Source organism: Haplochromis burtoni, unplaced genomic scaffold (assembly GCF_018398535.1).
Source record: "Haplochromis burtoni strain Fernald_Lab_line unplaced genomic scaffold, NCSU_Asbu1 Contig_31, whole genome shotgun sequence".
Classification (NCBI taxonomy): domain Eukaryota; kingdom Metazoa; phylum Chordata; class Actinopteri; order Cichliformes; family Cichlidae; genus Haplochromis; species Haplochromis burtoni.
In genome coordinates, this window is record NW_024582392.1 from 3247429 (window position 1) to 3269028 (window position 21600).

The window sequence follows — 21600 nt, forward strand, 5'->3', positions numbered from 1 at the left end:
TTTATCATGGCAAAATGTTTATTATTATTATGGGCATGTAAATGCATGCTGCATGTTAATCCTTCATAGTAAATTAAGAAAAAGAAAACTTTCAAGTGCCATTTGCAACATGAATCAAAAATATTCATTTACATTCATGACAACAACCAACATCTGTAGAAAAGCTACATGTGAAAGCAGTGCAGTTATAAATATGCTCTTTCTCCAAGACAAGAGCAAACATGTCTGGCCTTTACATCGGGAATGTCATCGTTTACTTTGATTAAACAGCAGCAGTGCATTTACTTTCACCAGGCTGCAAGCAACTTTCATGTAATACTCCAAACAATGTGTACATGTTCAGACCATTTAAACAGATTTTCTTCTTTTGCAGCCTCTAAAATTGAAACAGTCCAGTGTTGAAGTTTAAAATCCAGTGTTGTGTCAGTACTTGTTGATCCCAAATATCCGTACTCCATGAAACTGAGGCAGCTTTGGGAGGAGGACGCTAAGGAGCGAGCACGTGTTGATGAGGAAATGCGTAGGATCGTATTTTGTGTAGAAACTTGCAAGAATATATCTGTAAAGAAAGAGAGTGAGAGAAAGAAAGCATCAACATGAATTCTTCAGGATTATAACACACACACAAATACATGATAAAACAAAAGTACATGACACACAGAAAGTTCAGTCTGAGAATATTTGGCTTTAGCTTTTCAGTTTTTGGCCAACCTCAATCCCAGAAACTCATATTCATCACAACAATTTTAAACAAAATTACAAATCTAAAAACAAAAAGAAAAAAACAAACTTCTGGAACCAAAGCCAAAAGAATTATCATTGGATTCAACCTATAAAAGGGGATCATACAAGTTTAACCTCTACTATAAAAATCATATATATATATATTTAATATATATGTTTAAAAAAAACTGCATTTATTATAAATGACCTCTCATGCCCCATCGTCCATGCCTTCACAGCCCACACTTTGGGAATCACCGGCCTACGTCTATCACCTCAGACCTTTTCCTCTTAGTTTCACTGAACCTCAGTAGCGGTGGTTAGCATGAATGAATACATGCAAATTGCTTTTCCCGAGCGTCCCTAACTATGGTTTTGAAATCCAAAAGGAAAAAAAAAAAAACAGTCACAGAATAAAACAGGGGATTTAACAGTGAGTTGACAGATTTGTTTGCTTTCACTTGCTTTCACTACCATCCCTGCTGGCTTACTAATTTGCTCAACTGCAGTCAAAATTATATTGAAACTGGTGTACTTTTTTACTTTTACTCTTTGGAGAACTATTAAACTGCCAAATCTTTTATTTATTATAAAAGCAGACTACTTTTTAATTTAATTACTTTACAGAAACACATGTAGGACTCATGTTGGCTAAAGAACATAGCAAAGTTTAACTTTCTATCCACTGATAAGGGCAACGGGTAATTCTTGGGGTAGCCAGTCGCTATTTGGGCTGATATTTCTGTTTCTGTCGGCTGATCACTGTTAACAAATCCTTTAAAAAGCGGTTAAAAGCCTAAATTGTTGTCAAATAACATACAGCAGTTATGCAACCTTTACATGTTAAATTACTCATCCTAATGAAAGTGAAACTGTAAGCTATCTGTGACGTTCTGTTGTGAACAGTGTATGTACTTACAGAACAATTGGTGAGATGGTAAGAAATTTGCGTGAAGATGTGAACTGGACGCCGTAATCCATCTGTTCCCAGTGTGTGAGCAGACGGGCTTTGCCTTGGTCTGGTGTTTCAAAGGGAGTGCCCTTCACTGTGTGCAGAAACAGGTACATCACCTGCGGAGGAGACATAACAACAGTCATCTACAAACATTATCAGGGGGAAGAAGAAGTAATACTCAATGCAAGTTCAAGTGCAACAACGAATCAAGGAGACATTTCAGTCACTGCCCGGAGAGCTGATGTTTTCATTAACCCTGGAAGTGACCCAACAAATTTTCCCAGCTCTGACATGTAAGAGCAGTATTGTGGAGAGCAAAATTACCTCCCCCAGGTGCAAACCACACTGAAGGTATAAACCGTGGGAAAAGAAAAACAACATACATTTTGTCTGATGTGCACTGCAAAACTGGTGGTTTTTTTGGTTTTGTTTTTTAAAGAACAGCACTTCCCTGAGATATTAAAACAACAACTAATACACTTTCAACAACAGCAGCAAGATTTGACCTTTCTAGTAGCAGGAAATCTAATGCCACACAGTAAAGTTACATGTTTTCTTAAAGCATATTAAAATATTAGATGTAAAATATCTCGCAAGTAAATTTTTTAGTTTTCTTTCACAATATGCTGTATAAAGTACTGTAAATAATGGAAATTGTACCAGCGAAATGCATGTAAACTTAGTACTAAGTAAATACTTTCTTTTATTGATCCCCTTCACTCTTAACCCTGTAATGCAGAGTGCATCACATTTGAATTCTTTCATATCTCTTTATCCATCACACATCATCAGTGTGATGGATAATCCTACAGGGATCGGAAAATGCCAGGTGTAGTAAAAAAAATATCCAAATTAAAACTCATAATGCACATTTTTAACTCAGCTTTGTTTTAAATTCTCAGAAGAATCAATAAAGACTCCAGTTTCAAAACGATTGAATATTCTGGCAAGTACTTAATGGTTCGGGCTTTACAGCGATAAATAATTTGTTTTTGTTGCGGAAACATCCACAAACTATGTATAAAAATTGCAACAATTCCTAAACAGTTAATGCAGTTTTCTGGAACCCCAGAAAGTCTGCACTTCAATCACTGTTTGAGTTCAAATCCACTGTGATAGTGTACAGAGAAAACTACAAAAACTGAGTCTTAACTCAACAAATTATGGACCTAACTGTATTAATTTATAAAACTATAAACAGATGAGAAGACATAAGCTTACAATTTAGAAGTAAAACTCATTTAAGCAGCAAATTGGTGAAAATTAAAAAAAAAAAAAACAACTGTACACGATTTGAATTTAGCATATCAAAATCAAAAAATTTTTATCTCTGAAGCAGACGACTTCTGATAAACTGTTTAGCACTGTTATGAACAACCAAGATCATGGTACTTCACAAAGTTGTACTTTTCTCATTAACTCTGGACACCAGCACGCTTTACTGATATTGGGGGAGGGAGGTGTTAAGGAAAGTAGTGCTGTGTGCTGATCTGCAGATTAAATGCAAATGAAAGCGTGACCACAATTTCAGTTTCTTTTCACCTGAAAACAGATAAACCGATATTTTACGACACATACGCACCCTACAGTAAAACAGACAATGCCACCTTTCAGCATGTAAAATGGAATAACATCCCAGGATCACGCAATATTGTTAGGCGGGGGTGCCACACAAAAACATGTCAGCACAAGTCATGATAAAACTGAAGAAAAGCTGATTAAATATGCAAGTGTCCACTGTCTTCGACGTCATATACCAAAAGGTTTTACTGTCATCTATTTGTCAGTTTAGTGTAATAGCATTGTTTAATACTGTGATGTTTTTATGATCTCACAAAATATAGAAGCTAAATTATGAATTAATCAGATTAGATTCTGATATTATCTGTATCTATACCTGTCACCTGCTAGACTGCTAGACTACAAATACTAGCAACTGCCAGTGACAACGCTCAGACTCCTAGTACACAACTATTGTATCAACTTAAAAATCCTATGTCGACTTGTCCCACAGTTATCAGTCGTGTCCAAATTCATGGGCTGCATTTGTAGGCCGATTACATCACAGCGACGCGACGAAGGCTGTCCAAAGTCGTACACTCCTCCGAATGCAACCGACAAATGAGTCCTCCTTTTCCCAGAATTTAAAGGATGGGTCAGGTGTATCCTTCGTGGCCCACCATATCCCAGAATTCATAGCGCGGCCCAGCCAATTCCAGTTATAAAACAAATGGCGGCTACTAAGTTTTTAATATTACTCTTATTACTCTGGGTCACAAAATAAATGTTCAACATATTTTCAGGCGAGAATGTGGGTCTGTAAACTTCAAATATCTGCTCGGTTTATCAAGACATTGCATATTTGCAAAAGTGCTCTGACGTTTTCAGAGACGTCTGTTATCCACCAGCTCGATAGCTAGCCGGGAGCTCGAGGGTCACTAGAGCCGCCGAGAGCCGCAAACTCCCGGCAGATCATTTTTCAGATTATCGCGGTCTTTCGCTACTCAGGTTAAACGTAATATATAAGTCACTTAGATAACCTAAAAATGTTCTTGTTTGGCTTTTTTCAGTGTTTTATTTGTTCGTGAGTAAATCGGTTTGGCTGAGATTAAAGTTATTAGATTACATAAAATAAAACTTTATTAATCCCCCAGGTGGGTTCCTCCTTGGTTTTCACACAGCTGAATAAATGTCAAACCAAAAACTGATTAAACAGAAGCGTGAGATGGTCGAGAATTTACACCAGTGTCCTGTTATATTTTAGATAGCAAGGAGCAGATGGTCGAGTTTATTAGACTCCACCGAGACAGCGTTGACACAAATCTGAAGGCTAGACCGTCCAATTTCACAGCCGTTTACTTCCGGCCTACCTGACCTTCTGAGGACCTGGCCCACGTAGACCGCGAAGGGCGGGTCCTCAGGAGGATGCAGCCCATGAATTTGGACACGACCATCATGTTCAGAAGACTCTCAGAAAACTTGACCTCTGACCTGTAAGTTGAGGTCCCTGAGATCTGAACTTGTCAGAGATTTTTAGTAGCTACACCATCAATTTGAAGCTCTCGAGTTATCACATTCACAGACGTGCCCACGCTGCCTGCCCATCCGGAAGCCCATCAACCTTTTACGGCTGAAAGGTAAAAACTGAAACTAAGTGTGGAAAAAGATTTTAGTTAACTGAAATAAAAACTGAAACTAGGCTCATGAAAAAAAGAAAAATGAACTGATGAACTGCATGAAAATGTTCATTTCTACACAGCACAGCTGTTTAGGCTTTACTAACCAGATTGTGGATGACGTTAGTTAGTGTCCAGACCAGCGGGACAGTGAAGAAAGGGATGCTGAGCAGGACAATGTGTAAGACGACAGTGAGCAGCAGATAGGTAAGCCATATCCCTCTGCTGTTCATCACCCGTGTGTTGGGATTTACCTCGCTGTGAGCGACGCCCACATTCATCTAGAAAAGGAAAGAAAATGTAAATGGAAAAAAACCAAACAAAAACCCACATGCTTCAGAAGCACTGAAATGTAAACATTTGACCCCACAGAGTTCCAGCTTCGAGACGTAAGCAAGCAGAAACTTGGACAATTTAAACAGTAGTAATTTTATAACAGTGGCTAATTTCAGTTGCTTTTTGTTTTGTTGCTGTATTGCGAATCATCTTTTTACGTTGCATTTTATTATTTTATTTAAATTTTCATTCATTTATCTCCTTTATTATATTTTACAGAACTTTTTTCTCTTAGGTCATTTTTATATTTTTGAGCTCATCATATTGTATTTATTTTTTTCAGCTAGTCTACTTTATTTATGCTATTTTATTATAGATTTTGTTTAATGGTTTGGCTTGTGTAACACAGGAATTTCCAGATATTTGGGATACCTAATGTAAATCTTATCTTCACATCAACATGCCAATTAGCAACAAAGGTATCTGTTTATGCAACAAAAGCTTCAAAAAGCTTTACATTACAGCAGTGACTACAACCTTTGCACGCAAGCTCAGTACATTGTTTGTTCCTGAGTTTTGCTTGCTGTACCTTTCATATAGACAACAATAACGTCAAGATCTTGATCTGCTCTGCAGCTAAAAGGAAGTTAAATCAGTAAATAATACTTTTAATTTATTCTGGGCCATTCCATGAAAAAAAACCAACAACAATCCCATGTGACCTGTCAGAATCAGCTGGTTTTTTTTCTTCATTTTGTACAATCACTTTAGTACATTTCGTGCAAAATGTTACTTTCATACTATCAACATTTTCCAAGTTACAGCAGCATGAAGTATGCTAAGTAGGGAGAGAGATGAAATCCTTATTTTAATTCAAATTATTTTTGTATATTTTATAACTTCTTCAATATAAGAGATAAAATTACACACCAATTAAAAAGTACAAAATGTTTACCCTCCCACTATGTCCTCTATGACCTCCAAGGGTCTGTGACTGTTTTAAATGCTTTCATAATATGCTTAGATTATTTTAGAAAGATATTTTGCTGATTTTGAGGAGGTAAGGGGTGGGTCCATATTTTTTCATGGAAATGTTTTCTGTCATGTTAGCTACTCATTTCATTCATATAAAAAGAAGCAGGGCTATCAAAACTAATTTTAGTTCATCAGTGCAGGACTGTGCAAACTGTATGTGACGCAATCTTGCAAATATAGCACTTATAATGTGGGAAAATCCCCCACACAATTAACTGAATCTAATAATATTAAGCCCAGTCAACTTCATACAGGTAACAAGTAGGGCTGTTCGATATAACGATATATATCGGATGATGATATAAAAACGTCTATGTTTCATTTTACGCTATCGTTTGTTTCGTGGTGTCGCAAAATAAACTGTTTACGGCAATATTTTTTCACCGTTTTGATGGTCCCTGTAGTGGCTATATTAATTTCTTAAAGTTCTCTCTTTCTCTTATATTTAATATAACCACACTACAGACCGACAAGCGCATGTTTTTATGTTGTGGTTAGCAACAACGACGGTAACACCATCGCGTGTCTACGTGTTTATGTACCACATAAACCTTTCACAATAAAGCTCAAGATCCTGTTGAGACTTTTCAAAATAAACTGAATCACGTGAAAGAGCAGATTATTTACGGATGAGAAGTAAAAAAGAGCCGACAGGTGCTAAAAAATAAACCTTAGACTCAAACGTTAGAACAGGCTTTTCCCCGCAGCACGCTGTGTAATAAATACTCACAAAGAAAACGGCGGCTGTTACAACTTATGTCTAAAAATGTATCTTTCATGCATCGGTTAAAACACTCGTCTCCAGCTACATGACGCGCAGCTGGAAACACTTCAAGCAAGTCGAGCTGACCGAGATTCACAGAATTCACAGAAAATGTTACATTTTTGTGATTTATATCGTTATCGGACGATAGAATTCTTATATCGGGATATGAGATTTTGGTCATATTGCACAGCCCTAACTGTGGTCACATACAGGTAACAAGTATAAACTTTTCAATTAGAAGTTACTTATGGCATCGAAGAACAAGAACAGCCTAATAATGTGTAAAGAAGCTTATCTGCTTATCTTATTAACACTTTTTTTCTCCCTGCCTTTGAAGAGATGCTCTGTGAAATTATTTTGTTTTAGTGGACACTCATTAATTATTTCCTTTTACTGGAAGTAAGCTAGCTCACTTACAGTAGCACTGGTAAAAAAAAAGTTTTTCGGTCATCTCAGAGAAGCCAATATCTCAACAATGACTCAAATCCACAAGCTTCAGGTTATCGGTTATCTGTTGAAACCTCTGAAATCAGTCTTTTTCAGGTTGTATTATATCTAGAACTGGCTATAACCCACCAAAGTGTAGAAATCCCCCCTGTGGGAGGCATTTAATTGGGGGAAGTCCCTCTTTCTTGAAGTCTAAATTTCAAGAGGTGGTTTATGGCCCCTATACAGCCCAATCTGATCTGAAACAAGATAGACCACTACAAACAAATTATACATTCATCATCATCCAAATGTTCCTCTTTGTTTAAGCTGTAAAAAGTCCTGAAAATGCTCACATTATATGAACTATTCACATACAAAAACCCTTCACTTGGTTTCACTTTATTCATGTACCATTCACTTTATTAGGCACACCTTTCGAATACTGGTTGGACCCCTTTCACCTTCAGAACTGCCTTAATTCTTTGTGGCTTAATTTCAGCATGGTGCTAGAAAATATTCCTCAAAGACCTGAGTTCATACTGACGTGATGCTTCCTGCAGTTGCTGCAGATTTGTCAGGTGCATATCCATGATGTTAATCTCCATTTTTTTACCACATCCCAAAGCTGGTGTTTGCATTGAGATCTGGTGACTCTGTTGGAGATTCTTTTCAGCTTTTCTGGAAGCAGCTATCAGAGGAGGGGTACATTCTCTTTTGCTTATGTCATTTAAATGATGCTCTGTTACAGCGACCCTGAGAGGTCGAATGCAACACAACATAATAAAAGATCAGCAAATAGAGAAATTCTACGCAAGCACAGAAAAAGCACTGGAATTCAATCTCGCAATTGTTCTGTCATTTTGTCTTCCCCAAAACACTTGTGTTTTACAAGTTGGATTTTTTTTGGTTTCAATTTCTGTTGTGCTTTATTCAACCTTTGTGTTTTTGTGTGCTTTTGCAGCATTTTGCTATTCACTGGTGTTTTTTAGGTTGCAGTGCATCTGACCTGTCAGAGCCGCCATATCAGTTGGCACAAATCAACCGAAATGTGGCATGAAAACACCCCCACACCAAAACACCAGCAACACCTCTCTGTGTTTAATTATTCGTTATTATTAATCCCCTGCTCTCTTCCACAGCGTGTCTTTGTCTGTTTTCCTGCGTGTTGTGGATTCAGAGGTGCTTTTCTGGATGTAGTAACTTGTTTTTTAAGTTATTGTTGCCTTCCTAACAGTTCAAACTGTTCTCCACTGACCTGTAGTATCAGCCAACCTGGCCGATGTCTGGCTCAAATTCAAGTTCAAATGTGACAAATTATTAATAACCTGCTATACAATGTTTTCTGGTAGGAAAAAAAACAAACCCCCAAAACTTTCCTTCTTCTACAAAGCCAGCTAAATGGCTCGTTAACATGCTTCTAGCATATTCAGACTTTCAAACCTGAGCAATGTTTGAACATGAATCTCTCAAAAATTTTAAAGATAGAAGTAAAAAATGTTCACTAGCCTCTTTTACCATCAAACTGAATGTAATTACTGATTGTAATTTTTTGTACAAGAATAAGTGCTGCAAGAATTCTAATAAAACTGCTCAATCCACAATGACAGTTGAATGAAAATAGCATTGTCTTCATTTCTGTGACGTTTTTTATGCTAAAAAGTTTTATTTTGCATTAGTGTGAAATTCAATTGCATACCATTCAGAGGTTCTCACTAGTTAATTTTTGCAAAGTGATTTTTTTATTCATGTGGGACTTTGCAGGACTACTTGATATTTAAATGTATTTTATCAAATCAGAGATCTTAATTCAAGGTAACAGAGGCGAGTGAGCATTTCAAACCTTTGTCTTATTTTTTATATATCCATGTTCAAACACTGCCTTAGATCTCAATCTCAAATCGGAGCTAATTTAACAAAGAAATATTACAAAAAAAGTGACGATTTGAGATGGAATAACCCTACTTTGACATTTCAGTCAAGTGTATCAATTTGCCTTTTGTTTATAATCTCGTTAACTTCCAGTTAGTTTCCAGAGTGGGCTTTCTTGTGCAACTTTCGCGTTAATCTTTTTTCTTTTCTTTTCTTAAAACATGCTTTGCAGGGGCATTTAAAATTTAAATGAAAGAAGTTCAGAGTATATGTCACATTGCAAACACAGCACTTTGTTGGTGCGGATGACTCAAAGTCATGCAGGCATGACAGTTTCAAATGCACACAATCCCCAAAGCCTCAACTAGCATGATGAGGGTTTGGAAAAAAGCGCTGGGGGGGAAAAAAAAAACACTTAATACGAATTTTGTTTTGGTGGCCAAAATACACGCTTCCTCTCAAGTAGATGCACCAAAGGCTTATCGTGCTAGATGTGGTCAACGTAAGCAGCATGATGAGGCTTTGGGAAAAAGTGCTGGGGGGAAAAATGACTTGTTATGAATTTTGTTTCGCTGCCAAAATACACGCTTCCTCTCAAAGTAGATGCAACAAAGCACATGCACCAAAGCCTTATCATGCTAGATGTGGTCAACATAACTAGCATGTTGAGGTTATGGGAAAAATGACTCCACCCGACTGAGTTCTTCTGGTTACCAAAACACACGCTTCCTCTTTTAGCCGTCCCCAACATCAGTGGGCCAACATTCAGTCGTCTCACCGCAATTTTCAGACTCCTTAGACTCGAACAGTGTTAAATATACCACAAGAACAACACAGACAACCTTTCAGAAAATGCTCAGACTTTTCGAGTATATTATTTAACTAAATACGAGTCACGTGACGTTCGCGGGCTAGCTAACAGCCGCTACCTACAGGTTGACAAGCTAACACCAGTTTAAATGTACTTTAATTACAATTAATCGTTTCACACGATACGTAAGCACTGAGGACGTAAACCGATTCCGTCGTGCGGTGAGTAACAAATCTAGCTCGTGTGGTATTTCTAGATTTAAAGCGCTACATTTCACCGGAGAAAACTTTACCTTCCTGTGTTGTCGTAGCTCACCAGGAAATTCCTTGTTTTGTCTTCTTAACCCCGCCTTCGCTTGAGCTGGACTGGTTCCTCTGTCAAAACTCCAGCCTGTCTTTAACAACGGCAGGTAAACAGGTGAAAGGGGAAAACTGTGAGAGGTACACTAAAGATCAGCTGTCCAAGAAATTCCCGAGATGCCCCAGTAAATGTGTTTAGTGCTACTGTTAATTCCCATATAACTACCTAGATATCAGGGTGGCTGCAGGCATGCAGAAGCTTTAAGATCATCTTTCAGGAACGCACATGGACAAAAAAACAAACAAAAAAACAAACAAAAAAAAAACCTTTATACACTTACTCGATGGGCACTTCATTAGGTACAACTGTTCCACTGCTTCTTAACACATCAATGTAATTAAGAATCACGGCAGCAACGGCGTTATTTGAGCATGTAGAAATGGTCAAGACGACCAGAGCGCCAAAATTCAGAAAAAAGGTAAGGTAACAGACTTTGATGTGGTGCCAAATAGGCTTGTGTATTTCCAGAGCTGCTGATCTACTGGAATTATCACACACAATCATCTCAAGGGTTTACAGAGAATGGTCTGAAAAACAGAAAGTATCCAGTGAGCAGCAGCTCTGTGGGTAAATTCCTTCTTGATGCCAGAAGTTATGGGATAGCGGTCAGGCTCCTTTAAGCTGAGAGGAAGGTAACAGTGACTCAAATAACCACTTTGTCATCTTACACAGTTTTGTGGTTTTTGAGCTTTCACATTCTGTTTGTTATTAAATATCTTCAGTTGGTTTCTTAAGTTTGCCTTCCTATAATTATTCTGAATTATTATTATGCCTTTTATTGCCTATTATCGGAGAGCATTTGTTTTCTCTTTTGTAAGTTGAGTTTGTGAATTATATACTCGTGCAGTTTGATTTGCCATCTTGTTTTTTTTCCCCCCGTGGTAGCAGTTTGTTAGTGTTGTATTCCTTCTTGTAGTTTATCCTGCCTCCCTTGTGTTCCCTGTATACAGTTAAGATCCCTGTATCCATTTTCATGTTTTATTTTGATAGTCATGTTTTATTGTGCCTTGTGTTCAGTTTGACCTTCTTGTCTTGTGTAATTAGTTTTAGCCGTATCTTGTCGCTCTCCAGCATCCACTTTCCTTGATTTCCTTGTGTTTACTTTTGTCTCAGTTTCTTCTCATGTCATACTGTTTGTCAGTTTCCCTCGTGACTCTTTTTCTTTTTGTTTAGGGATCTTGTTACCTGCTGCCTGCTGGACACTGGCTCGCCAAAATTGGATAATGAAAGATTGGAAAAGGTTTTCAGATGGATTGGAGGGGTCAAAAATAGGGTAAATAACTTAAACCTATGAGCAGTTCAGGGTGGTGGTAATGTAATGGTGTGGGGGATATTTTGTTGTTACACTTTGGGCTCCTTAGTACAAGATGAGCATCATTTAAACACACTCTGAATCAGTAGTGTTGCTGACCATGTTCACCCCTTTATCACCATAGTGTACCCATCTTCTGATGGCTGCTTCCAGCAGGATTCGCTGCATGGAAATTGCCTCCACAGTCACCAGAACTCAGGCCAGTAGAGCATCTTTGGAATGTGGTGAAATAAAAGGTTTTCACATCATGGATATGCGGCCAATAAATCTGCAACAACTACATTAAGCTATCCTGTCACTATGGATTAAAATCTGTAAATGTTTCCAGGAACTTTTTGAATCTCAGTCACAAAGACGGCAGCTCTGAAGGCAAAAGGGGCTCTGACTCAGTACTGGCAAGGTGTACTAATAAAGTATGTAGTGAGTTTGTATGCACTAATCTAAATAGTCAGCACAATATCCTCTGCAGATTAACAATAACTCTCACACTAACAATCAACAAATGGGGTGAATTTAGGGAACATAAGATTGAAAAGCACAGTAATAATAGGTTTGGTTTTCTTGTCCGATGATTGATAGTGGAATGTTTTTGTTAAGCCACTAGAGTCACTATAATGTTCTCATCAGTGTGACATGACATGTTGTAGTGGTTAAGGATCAAAGAGGAAGTTGACTTTGAAAAGCAGAGGAAAATGACACAAGCTAGTTTTAATCAAATATATTACATAAGTGATTATAGTGAACATGATGAAACCAGTAAATTTTCTTATCATCATCTCTATCTTAGGAACATGATATTAGATCATCCAAACCAAGTAATTATCACCCGTGCAATAGAAAAGTATTCAACAGACTCTATATCAGTGGGTCTTCATATGTGCCGACACCAGATCAACAACAAAAGGTTCATGAACTGGTTGAATGTTGTCAGATGAGATATTCTAACCCTCTTTTCAGGATTCATGCTAACTACAGCCATATTGGACCAACGTTACAATAAAATAATAACACTTGCTGGTGTAGTGAATAACACATTTGCTAGAAATCCCCAGGGGGTCACAAGCTAGCTTCTGGGCCAAAAAAGCAGCCAAAAGTACCTTCTCTCATTTATCAAATAAACAATATACAGGCAAAATACAAGCCAAAGGACCATGTCGATGTGACCCACTGCATCTTAAAAGGAACACCAAACAACCTCTAAAACAACAACAAGAATATAATTCAATTTCTAGTGCATATCAGAAAATCTGTAAGAAGTAGCCTTCTTTTATTATTCATTTCATTTTATTTATTTATTTTTGAAATAATGCATCATGCCCATTCCAACTTCAGTTATTAGCATGTTGATTGGCCATTTCTCAGGTGGTTTTATAAGGTAATGATCTTTCCCCCATTCTGGGTTGCAACAGGACACAAATGATAACAGTGGGTCTTTCTAAAGTGAGGATGGAAGCCATGACATGACAAATACCTAGTCACACATCTATTGGTAAGAGCGTTGTTTTTACAGTAAAGAAATGAAAGTTGAGTTCAAATTCATAATGATAAAAACATGATTACATGAACTATTATGACCAAAAAACTCTATAAACTAAGTATGAACGGAACTGTACAAAAAAGTACTTAACCTAGTGTAAGCCAATGATAAATATCTGCTGTTCAAACCACCCAGATGTTTCCAAAAAAGTTTTTGGCTTAGGTTACACGTTCAGAATATGATATGATCATGTCCTTCTGAGACCCAGTCTATTCATTATGTCCTCTGTAGTGGACAAAAGAGTTAAACCGAAAGATTTCCTCGGTTCTCAGGAGGACATGATATGACCTTTTCACATCAAACAGATGAGGGTAATTCCATCTCAGTTCATCGTGTTTAATAAAAAATTTCCCTCCTCACAGCTTGTCAAAATATTGAAAAAAAAGGGAAAAAGGTACATTTAATATGAATTGTAAAACAAAATAAACAAAAAGAAATAGGAAAAAAATGGAAGGTTTCCTGGCTTTATTAATGTGGAATCTTGGGAATGTAGCTAAAGTTACTGCAGCATGATGGATGGAAGTCCCTAAGATATTTGGATGTTTGGTCTTTGAAGGTAGATTTGGATGCCTGTAGAAATCATAATTTAGTATGTGTGGGAATAATATTTAATAGACAATTCATGTATGGCAGCCAAAGATTATAACAAATTATATCATTTCTAAAATTCACAGATTTTAAGATAAAAGACCTAAATTATAACCAATGATTTTTGTTTACTAGGCAAGAAGGCTAGCTCTGATACTAAGGCTTCAAATATTATTTCTAACAATATGTAAAGTATTTCCAATATATAATTTTTAATCAATAATATTTTCATCAACAGTGCTCGGTAATTCAGTTTATTTATTTTTTAAGGGAAACTATAGTCGGTATACAAACAACTTTTTTCCCTTTCAAGAAATCATCGACTGAATGCAATCGTCAGGTGTCATCAAAATTCACTTGACTTCCTTCAAATAAGTCATCCTCTTTAATACATTTATATATTTTTGTTTTGTGTTGTAATAGCAGGACATTAAAATCTGTCCAAATCACCCTTAATTAACCCCAAATTCTTATTTATGGTTTACATAAATATTTAGTTTTAGTGCTGTTTAGGAACGCAGTGAAACTGAATTTTAAATATTCATAGCTGACAGTGTTTTATGCAGTAAAACTAAACCACTCTGCCAGCAGATGAAATATTAGTCTAGTGTAAAAGTATTATGAAGCTAGTATTGGAAATTACTTTAAAACTATGACTAGGTAACCTTTGTATTCCTCTTTTCTACTATAGAGATGAATAATATAATCATGTTTTCTACAAACGGGTCTTGCAGCTCAGTATGTTTTCCATTTGTAACTCTGAGCTATATCTTTGTCTATTTTTTTGTACAAAGCCACCAGTGAACTACAGAATTACACTCTTAGCTTCTATGATATCGTGGGCATTGATTAATTTTGCCATGAAATTAAAAATAATACATAAATGGAGTGAACTGACATTCATAGTCTTTTCTAGACTTTCTGACTACCCAGAATGCTTTATACTGTAGTATGAAGTGGCCACATTTAACCATGTAGTGATACATTCATTTGATTATACCGTACTTTGTTCTACACATTATGCACTTTATTTACCTCACATCCAGTTAGCCTCACATGAATGGACTGTGTAGGAAGACTGGACTACTGGAAAGGAACCTTGTGAATTCACAGGAAGGTCCCAGCTACTTTGATGTTCTTAGTTCACAGACTTATTGTTTTTTAATCCTTGAACACAGGATGTCTTCACTTGGAGGATCTGAATTTATTCTGTGAAGAGCAATTGCTCAGTTGAGTCATACAAATGGCCTGTTTTGATTCTCTGTTCCTTCTGAGCAGATACTTCAGTTTCAGTCCGGCTGTGAATGCACAGCTCTCACTTGAGAAAGGAAGTGGTATTTTTTTCCCTAAGACCATCAAGTTTATGCTGATAAATCGAGAGTTAAACTCGATATCTATTTCACTTTGACATCTTGTTAAGTTGCATTTGTTTTCTTAGTATCAAGTTTGTGAATTTGTTTAACAGTCACAGGTGTCGAACTCCAGGCCTCAGTGGCCGGTGTCCTGCAGGTTTTAGATATCAGTCATCACTAACCTGCATTTTTGGTTTGAGCAGTCAAAAGGGCAAATGCTTTGACTCTTATAGCATTTATGTTATATTATAAATATAGTGAGAAAGAGAAATATGCTCATCAGCTGAACCCAGACAACACTGATTGTACAACTGATGATTGATTGTAAGACTGTCTGCAGTGACGGTCTTACAATCATCAGTTGATTCACCATGAGCTTGATTCACAGGCACCAGCAGTCATAATCATCTTGACACATAAAAGGATAATTATTATTAGTATTATTTTTACACAACACAACTGCAAAAAAAGCTCTGGAAGTAAGCCAGTCACCTGACCATCCTTTTCTCTATTTAATCATTTATTTTTGTTTTTACATAAACATCAGTTTCAGGTCTCTAATAGATGCATATTTTTTTATTTCATTTCCTTTAGTCAAGCTTTGTGATTCAATGCATGCCCCTTCCACAGTAAGCAAAGAGTTGGGTGAGTCGATCAGTTGGAGCGTATTTTTTGTGCCAGAGCCCCGTGACTTATTAATCCCACCAAGCTTCAAAAAACATAATTTTGCATAATGAGTACTTCTGATGATTCCAGTTGATATAGCCTATTAAGATTTTATTTATTGAATGCAGAACTCATAAAATGGGCTTATATTATGATTTATTGATCTCTTTTACTTTGTGAAAACTGAGTTAGCCATTGGGTAAACTCCAGTGCAGTCCTATTATAAAGCTGAAGTGAAGTAAACAGAGAATCTCTTTGTAGCTGCTGTTGATGCATTGTGATTTCAGAATGCTCAGAGCAGTAAAGTGTTTAAGTATAAGTGTGGCAATTCATTCTTAATTTAACAAGCTTGATTTTATGGAAATGGGAATACCTCTTAGGAGGGAAATAAGTAAGCCTATGCCAGTGGGAACAAAGTCAGAAGTACTGTTTGCTATTCTGTCACACTGAGGAGACTCCTCTTCAGTAGCACGAGAGCTGTGTAAAAAAGGAGAAAACGGAAGTGATGTTGTTACTGAACTGGCTGAATGTCTCGGATATTCTGAAAAACTTAAGCTTGCTGCGTCAGACATTTTTCTTTAGGGAAATTTAATATTTACCTCTGAGTCTTTTATTTGCCCTTATTAAACAATAGTTGAATTGTCCACACAGAATTTGTCTGATCATCTGCAGCAGTTGATGGGTTATAATCACTTAGTACTTAACAATGAGCTGTAAACTCAAGTGTGGAAATTCAACCTTGATTTGATGAGTCTGATGGTGCAGTAAGGGAAGCGTCTTGGAGAGCGGGAATGAGTAGAATGATTGAAGAGAAATAAAGCAGAAGTGCTGTTACCTGTTATGTCACTCTGATGTGGTTGCTTCCCAGCATTGTGTGAAAACAATTAAAAAGCACAAATCATGTTATTCCTAATGACCACTGACTGAATGTTCAGGGTGTTCTGACAAACTTTTTTGAGTGGAAAATGTATATTTATCAGTACATTTTAGGGGATGATGTAAATGAGAAGTCATAGAGGGGCTCAGAATAAGAGAATGTCTATCCAAAAGCAAGCAGCTCTAAGGAACCTCTTCTTTGGTCTAGACTGAAATTTTGTAAAGACATTCATTGTCCTCAAAGAAATATGGATCAAATAACTAACAGCGGCACTGGCTTGAATACTGAAGCCAGAGCTAAGGTGACCAGATGTCCTTCTCTAAGTGTCCCATATTTGGATGACCATGCACTTTTCTAAAGTCTGGCTTCCACCCAATGGTTGTGAAGGGAAGGATTTTTATTGCAGTAAAATGAAGGTTAGCCTCTCTAATGCTATGCCCATCGGTGAAAATTACAAGTCAACAGAAAGTCACAAACTTGGCAGATTTTGTTGAATATGATGGAAAGCACTGAAAGGAAAATGAAGCACCAAGAAATATACTGAGAAATGGAGGTTTTGTCATTTTCTGCTAGAATTGTTTTTCAGTTTCACACAGAGGGGGGAAATGTTTGTTTCATAATTGGCCAAATTGTCAGATATGGCTCCATACCTCCTCCAAGGTATGTCAGTCTGTGCATGCATCCTTACTGAATCCCAGTGACTTTTATCATTTGAGACCACAAAAAAAAAAAAAAAACTTCAGTTTTCTTTTATTCTTATTGTATTAACATAGTAAAAAGAGTAGGAAATGTCAACACAGTCAAATATAATATGTATCTGACTACCTCCCAGCACTGTTAATGTGTCTGAGTTTGTCCAAGTCAAACACCATATTTAGGACAGGCAGAGGCCCCCCCCCCCCCCCCAAGAAACAAACAAACAAAAACAAACTACTACTACTTATATTTACAGGTGGCCACATCATGGTCTCTGCTGCAATGTGTGGCCAAACTGTTCACATATATGCTAACAATTACCACTTGGAGATTTTCTGTTTTGGCTGCAGTGTTTATCTCCTTCTGACTCACTACATCACTGCACTCAAACCACTTCCCCCTTCCAAGTGCTGGAGGATCCTGAGGATATTGTTTCCCAGTAGCATGTGCATGTTGTTAAATAATTAAATAAATAAATAAAAAGAGAAGTGATGTCATTGCTATTTACCACACGATTACCGTACACTATGTTCTGATGAATTTAAGCGTCACACTTTTTTCACACAATTAAACAAGAAGCACTCTGAGAGCACAAATATCCGCCAACACAGGTCCCTTTCTGGGCAGTATTTACTTTTATAGTAGTAAATGAATTATTGTATTATGGACATGTTCATTTTGTTTTCTTTGTTCTTTTTACATATACTTTAAGGAGTTTGTAGTGCAGTAAAAAGAAGCACACAGTAGAAGCTTTTGTTATTTGCTCTGTTGAAACCTATTTTAATATACCTGACATAATTTTGAGTATATTTATTTGTTATTTTTGTGGATATAGTAAATGTGTAGCATTAATTTTAATGTTTAGTAAAATTTGCTTACATTTTTAGTAAATATCAGGTGAATAAAGTTTTTGATCACAAATTCATTTTGTTTTTTTAATATATCTGTATATATTGGCAAAAAAGTCTTACAATGTATTTTGTTTTCAAATCTTTGACAACTAAATTAAATAAATTAAGCTGACCTTGAAATTCTCAGTGAATGTAAGCCAAATTTGAATGGATTGTAGAAACCCCACTCTCCAAAAGTTGATTCTGTTCATGTGGACGAAGCGTTTTCAGTGGCAGAAACATTTCGTCACTCATCCAAGTGACTTCTTCAGTCTCAGCTGACTGCAGGTTTCCCCAAATCTTAAAAACAGTACATTCGCATAGTGACTGAAACCAGCCCACTGAAGGAACAATGGGCTGGGTGGTCAGTTCCTTCATCATGATTATGCAAATTCTCATGACCACTGATCAACAACCACTGACCAAACCACATTTTCTATAGTGCCATTATCAATCATATTATTAAATGGCAATGGGTGGCTGCATGTGGTAATGAGGATTTCTATGTGTCTGATCTCTTAGATGACATGTTTGCCTCATTTGACCAAGGTGAATTTCTCCCAAGGGAGACAATAAAGGCTAATCTAAGAATCCTCTGATTGACCAATCGACATAATCATAAACCAGGGGTCCCCAATCCTAGTCCGCGAGGGCCGGTGTCCCTGCAGGTTTTAGATCTCACCCTGGGTCAACACACCTGAATCACATGATTAGTTCATTACCAGGCCTCTGAAGAACTTCAAGACATGTTGAGAAGGTAATTTATCCATTTAAATCAGCTGTGATGGATCAAGGACACATCTAAAACCTGCAGGGACACCGGCCCTCGTGGACTGGGATTGGGGACCCCTGTCATAAACGACGAGCGTTTCAGAATCAGGGACACTGAACAGCTTAAGTGTTTGCAACATAATAGAGCACACTCACAGTATGGACAAAAAAAGAAAAAAAAGTGGATCATGAGCTGCTGTTTTGACAGCTGCTGTTTGAGTTTAAATAAATAAAGAAAGACTGTACAATATGTTCCAGTATGGTCAAACATCTTTACACAGCCATCTAGTTTTTTTGTTTTTTGTTTTTTTTCAGCAGTAATTCTATTGATTAACTTGAGCTGTCCTTTCCAAAGGTGGGAAGGAATAACTGAAAATCTTCAGTTTCTGCAAAATAACAGACTCAAACAGTTGCTGTTTTGATACTGGTGCGCAAAAGCAAAAAACAAAAACAAAACAAAACATTTTGAGTCACATTGGCAGCTCTTCAATCCAGACTGAAATTTTTAACATTTACATTTTAGATTTTTATCATAAAGCAATGGACTTAGGGGGAGAGAAGACAGGAGTTAATAATATGCATGATGAATGAGGGGAAAAGGAAAGAAATGCTCAGTGCATCACTGGAAGTTCCCCAGTCTAAGCGTTATCAAAAGGAAAAGCTTGAATTATTGTATATAAATCATGTGATTACATCTGATTGCCATGAGTATATTGTGTCGTGTTTGGTGATCTTTTCATTTTGCAATCTAATTGGTTCAAGATTTTTTTAAAGGAAATAATTTTGACCTAATCCCTTCAATACACCGCCCAGGATTTTTTTTAAATTATAACCGTAATTACAAAATCTCTCGAGTGACTAATCGTAACATTTCTGAACTTCCTGATTGCATCACAAATCCTCTGCAGAGTAAACGTCACGTCTCAAACAATAAACCATGCAGGTGATTTTAAAAAAACAAAAAACAAAACTGATCCTACCCACAGACATCAAAAGCATCCATTGCTGATTAGTGTAGCACCTTAAATGCTGTATGTGGGTTCACATCTGTTATTTTTCTTTGTGTGTTATATTTGACGTGATTACTTGAACATTTCAGTTTTTGCAAATGTGCTCAATAGGTAAATAATTTCCTCATGTGCTCCGAGAGCCAGGAAAATAAGTTGTGCTCTCCAGCAGTGGATGGAAACTGTAGAGTATGGAGTTTCGAACTCACAAAGAGTGCAGGTGGGTGGGACACGAGGGAGGCGGAATAATTTCAGGATATCAAATCACTCACAGTAGGAGAGACTTCCTTGTTGAGCAGCCTATAGTGCCTTTACGCTCATTAATACTTCCTCTTCCCCTTAAAAAGGTGTCACATTCTCTCTCTCTTTTCCCCTTTCTTTGAATTACCGCTGTACATGCGTTGCATCATCTGAATGCAAACAAACAGGTCTGAGCAGAGGCGTTGACTGGGAGGAAATATGCAGGAAGTAGTGCAGCAGGAATGTTTTAGGAAAGCACAGCTTCCTTTTAGCACCATAACATTATTATTCAAAATTATTCAATGAGAAGAGGGATACCTCAGCGCAGGTAACTTCATAAATTTCCTGAATGAGTAAGCATTTATTGTGATCGTTTGGGCAAAAAGAACAATCGCCATAGGATAAATAATATATATATAAATAAATTTAAGGGTCAAAACACGTTATCATGCGTAGCAGTTTTTATTATAATAAATATTGTATACAGTTTGAATGAAAAATACAGTGGTGAATACATTAAGTATCCATTGATTATTATGAATAAAATAAATACAATAAATAAAAACTTTAATAAATATATCAAACCTTTCGGAAAGATCATTAAAAATCGATAAATTATTAACTACAGAAAACTGCACTACAAACTGCGATCACTGTGATCAATTTAAAAGATGCTCAATACATTGAGTATTTAAAATACTGTGAGGTTCTACATGCATTTCTGAGTCGTTCCCTCTGTGTGGTGAGCCGGATCTCCAACTGAAAGGACGCGAGCGGTGAAGATGGAGAAGGAGAAGAGTCTGTCCAGAATGTAGTGACACAGATACGGCTTCTCCCACTCCGGAATTGTTACTTCTTCGACGGCTAGATCCTGCAGAATCAGACCGATCAGTAACCATGCTGTATCAGTGCTGTTGTCAAAAGCAAATACTTTGATGACCAAACTTACCACTGCTCCCCATTCTCCCTTCGAATCAGCGCACTTCGTCACGTCAGTGTGCAGCTTATTTATCACTGGCACCACCTGGCTGGCAAACTCTGAGCAGCTTTCAAATTCAGAAATCCTCCTCACCAGACTTCTGTAACGGTCAAGGACTTTGATGATCTTCCCAAAGCATGGCTAAGGACGAAGAATAGACAAAAAGGATTAGAAATCGCACCTAATCAGATAACATATCGTATTTTGAAGTCACAGATTTATGTCAATATCAGTTCAATTAAATTCATGTCACAGTTTATAATTCTTATAGGTGATATTACCAGA

At 37.0% G+C, this 21600-nt stretch overlaps 1 protein-coding gene and 1 long non-coding RNA gene across 2 annotated transcripts; one reads left to right on the forward strand and one right to left on the reverse strand.

Annotated features, from left to right (window-relative positions):
* On the reverse strand, window positions 1-10460 carry ormdl2 (ORMDL sphingolipid biosynthesis regulator 2). The gene is made up of 4 exons (XM_005918939.2): window positions 10333-10460; window positions 4962-5135; window positions 1643-1794; window positions 1-559 (listed from the first exon to the last, which is right to left on the reverse strand). Exons 2-4 carry the CDS (start codon window positions 5133-5135, stop codon window positions 424-426), a joined length of 462 nt encoding a protein of 153 aa, XP_005919001.1. The 5' UTR covers window positions 10333-10460; the 3' UTR covers window positions 1-423.
* Window positions 9924-18923, forward strand: LOC102308453. Its single transcript, XR_315568.3, has 3 exons — window positions 9924-10261; window positions 11574-11673; window positions 11837-18923. It is a non-coding gene; the product is annotated as an uncharacterized LOC102308453 (long non-coding RNA).
* Window positions 18924-21600: the final 2677 nt, after the last annotated feature.